The sequence below is a fragment of the Gavialis gangeticus genome, unplaced genomic scaffold (assembly GCF_001723915.1).
Source record: "Gavialis gangeticus isolate Ggan-Ray unplaced genomic scaffold, GavGan_comp1, whole genome shotgun sequence".
Classification (NCBI taxonomy): Eukaryota; Metazoa; Chordata; order Crocodylia; family Gavialidae; genus Gavialis; species Gavialis gangeticus.
The window spans coordinates 120,373,798-120,377,493 of NW_017729024.1; the positions used below are offsets into that span (position 1 = coordinate 120,373,798).

At 39.5% G+C, this 3,696-nt stretch overlaps 1 protein-coding gene across 1 annotated transcript in view; it reads right to left on the reverse strand.

The window, feature by feature from the left end:
• RCL1 (RNA terminal phosphate cyclase like 1) overlaps positions 1–3,696 on the reverse strand; it is a 79,736-nt gene that overhangs the window by 29,734 nt on the left and 46,306 nt on the right. The window contains exon 7 of the mRNA XM_019517625.1: positions 452–608. Coding sequence (XP_019373170.1) covers positions 452–608 — 157 coding nt within the window. The remainder of the gene's footprint in view (positions 1–451; positions 609–3,696) is intronic.

Here is a 3,696-nt window from a genome sequence, read left to right on the forward strand (position 1 = left end):
CCCTTCCGACCCTAGAAACTATGAAACTATGAAATAAGGGCCATTCAGGCCACAGGTGGTGACCACTGGTTCATGGTACCAGCTAGGCACCAGTAGGTCTGCCAGGGTGCAAGAAACACCCCTGGGAACCATGTTGTTTTGGCTAGTGGACAGAGGACCCAGCAATCAAGAGAGATAAGTCAGGTTAGGCAAAGCACTGGTGAGGGCACTCTGGGACTCGGGGGCAGCCTCTCAATTAACATCACGGAACATCAAGGGAACATCAAATTACTATTCTAAAAAAACCCAACTCATCTATCTGTGTATTAAAAGGGCTTATTTTTCATAGTTTAATTGTTACTAGAAATTAAAAAAGACTAGATGTGAGAACATGCCTCAGTTGAAACTCCCTCCAGGCTGCCACCTTTCCTACCTGTACACAAGGGACAGAGAGACTGTTTCAGCTACTTACTCTGTAAATCTCCTCCAGCAACAGCTTTGCACAGTTCTGACCAAGTTCTTCTGGGAGTACAGCAGCTCCCTGGCCCTGAGGGTTAGAAGCCAATTCAGCACTGAGAAAAGTGCCATTGATGGTTTCTGCAACAAGAGACAGGCCAAAACCTGGAGACCTGAAAGAGAATGACAAAACCAAAAAGATGTATTTGAAATTTAAAAGATAAAAAGCTAAACTACTCTCATTCTAACCTACCCATAAAGTCTCCAACATGCTCCCTTAGAGTAACTGGTTAGCCAACAGCATTTCAGAATTCAATCCAGCAAAACCTGTCCTTCCCACTAACCCGTACACTCTTCATACTTAATAAGCTAAAGCCTAATAAATAATTTTTAAATATTCATTTCACCCACCTTTGATTGCTGCTGTTTCTGAAGCAACTGACCTCACTAACTGTCAAAAACAAAACTAAGATTGCTTAAAGAACCATCACTTAATGCTTCTGGATTTGGCAAAAACCAGTATACAAAGTAGTCTACTGGCTGTGAAAAACAGAGAAAGCTTGGAACTGCATCTCTTGCACAAAAATGCAGGACAGTGGCTGGGACAAGACTGGGTTGTGGTAACAAACCTGCCACAAATAATATTAAACTCTGCTAATGACTTGCAACCCATTAGACGTAAGAGAGGGTGGAGCTTGTGGTACTCAATACCAGACCCATGCCATCTTTATATATAAAATCAAGGGTATATCTGTATGTATGTTTGCTTTTAACTCAAGAATGGCTGGTCCTATCTACTCTAAACTTTCCAAAAATCACTGAATACCACCTGAGGAAAATTATAGGTGGGTTTCACTTAACCCTTTTTGGTGCTTCCAGTGACTATTTAAGGGAACAATGCTTTTCACACAGACAATTATATGTGGCTTGCTCAAGAGCTGGTAGTTGAAGAGGGTTGTATGTACTGAGGTCAACAGGAAACACCATGAGCATTGTTCACAATGAAGTTCTACAATAAAGATCATTTTTGAATGTCATTTGAGATGGCAGTTCACGTTAAATATTAAATATGTTGTACTATGTTCTTTAAAATAAGTTCTCTGAAAATAAACAAACACTGCAATTACAAAAATAATTACCCGGGGAAAGAACAGGTCCTTCCGCTAGTAAAATAATAAAAGTGATGGTTAAAATTGTTGGCAGAGACCTGACACTAATCACATGTGTATCTCCAAGCTAAGAAAGCCAGAGAAAGAGGCTGAGCCAGTGCAACTAGAGAAGGAAAGGAAACTACATATACATTTCAACTGAACCAGCAACTAAAGAAGACAAAACACTAAATGTACATTTCAAGCAAAACCTGTAAAAGGTGTACTGAATACATGAAAGATGTCCTGTACGTGACATCCTCACATTTCTCCAGACAGGAATCCAATGTCTAAGGTGTTACAAATGTCTCAATCATTCATTATATGTCTGGAGTTTTATAAACAGACCATTACCATTACAAGCTATTGCAAATTTGCCCCATTAATAAACAAATACCCAAAGACCGGTCCGGTAACCAAGGCTCTAAGCATCCTGTTTAACCACTCAAGACCCATCACCTGTAATTGATTCCTAATTTCAGGGGCTGCAAGCAACACAAGTCTTCACATCTAGACAAATCAAAAACCAGGATGCAGGCAATTTAACATTTCTAGTAAGATGATCACCCTCCTTTTCCTCCCTGTTTTGTTCGGACTTCAAGTGGCCACCCACCAAAGAAAAAATGCTTTGAAGCTATACAATTAAACAGTATAAGAACTAAGCAGATTTGCCAGCAATGTGCGTAGTCCTGGAAAGATCAAGAAGCCATACTGTACCACCCAGCTCACGAGTAAAGGCTGCAAGACTGAACCAGTTTTCCTGCTTACACTGGTAAGAAAACACTACTGCAGCTAAGATAACACAAGGACTAATAGCTCATTTTATACTGGGAAAGAGTCTTTTTTTTATTATTTAGCTTTGTAGCTTGTTGGTAGTTATTAAAGCAAGCCTTTCTGCTATTCATCAACCGAGGGATGTGTCAATTCTTAGCACTAGGTTTAAAAACCCGTTTAAGTGCAACAGTCGACAGAGCTTTATCTCATCTTACTTGCTAGCTCTTTCCCCTTTCAGCTCAAAACAGGTGCAAACATCCTTTCTAGCAAGAATTTCAGAATTTATTCTTTGACAGAATTCCTGTGCTGCAAAACCCAGAACAATGCCAAGATGCAATACTACCTTGTCTTACTGTGGATGTCAGAGGTGGGATTTTGTCTTCCTTGAAATCCACAAACTACTAAGTCCAGTTTTACCAAGAAGTCCAAACCATACATTAACACATTTTTTTATTCACACAGTATTTTCATTTTCAGCTTTGGGAGAATATTAAAAATTGCCAGTTCAAAACAGTTTGTTTCATTCTCCTCAAATGTAAGTTTTCCTAGCAGAGATGAACTAGGATAGTGTCACTAGTTTCCCTTTTCCAATAATACAGTCTTCTAATCAGAAAGGTCCAAACTTAAATTCAGTAAAATTGACCTAACAGCCAGCAAAACTGTCACACTAGGCACAAGTTGGTACATGCAAACTATCAGTATTTGAGCATAGAAGCATATGCTCTTCAATGCTTCCAGGGCTCTGACAGAACTCCAAATTCTGTACCGTTGGCTGGTGCAGTACACTCAATATATGCAACATACACAAAATACAGCATCACAAATGGCATTAAAGATGATTTTTACCACATGCAGTTCCCAATCCACAAAAAAAGCAACTAGAATGCAAATGATCTATTTCAGATGCCCAATCATGACTGCAGTTAAGGATCTTGACAGCAAATTCACATTTCCCCCACTCCCAGCACAACTTGTGTTTCAAAGTCAAGAATTCTTCATTGACAACCTGAAGCACACGCATTCATTAGAAAGGTGTATGATACTTTTTCACTCTTCCTTTAATAACAAATCCTAAGCACTCATGAAAATCTTTGCTTTCAAATAAAGCATCATCAATATTAAAAGACTGAGAAATACTCGTATGGATAGCTGGAACTACATTGCATCACTGACAGTACTTTCTCGTCCTAAAACCCTGCCATTTTTACACATGCAAGCACCACAGCACCGGGTGCTTTGAAAAGCACCTGGCACTGAGACGCTTGCAGTTGTATAAGCAGTGAAATGAGCATCAGCACTGAGAAAATGGTAGCAGCGTGCTTTTGAACTAACACACATC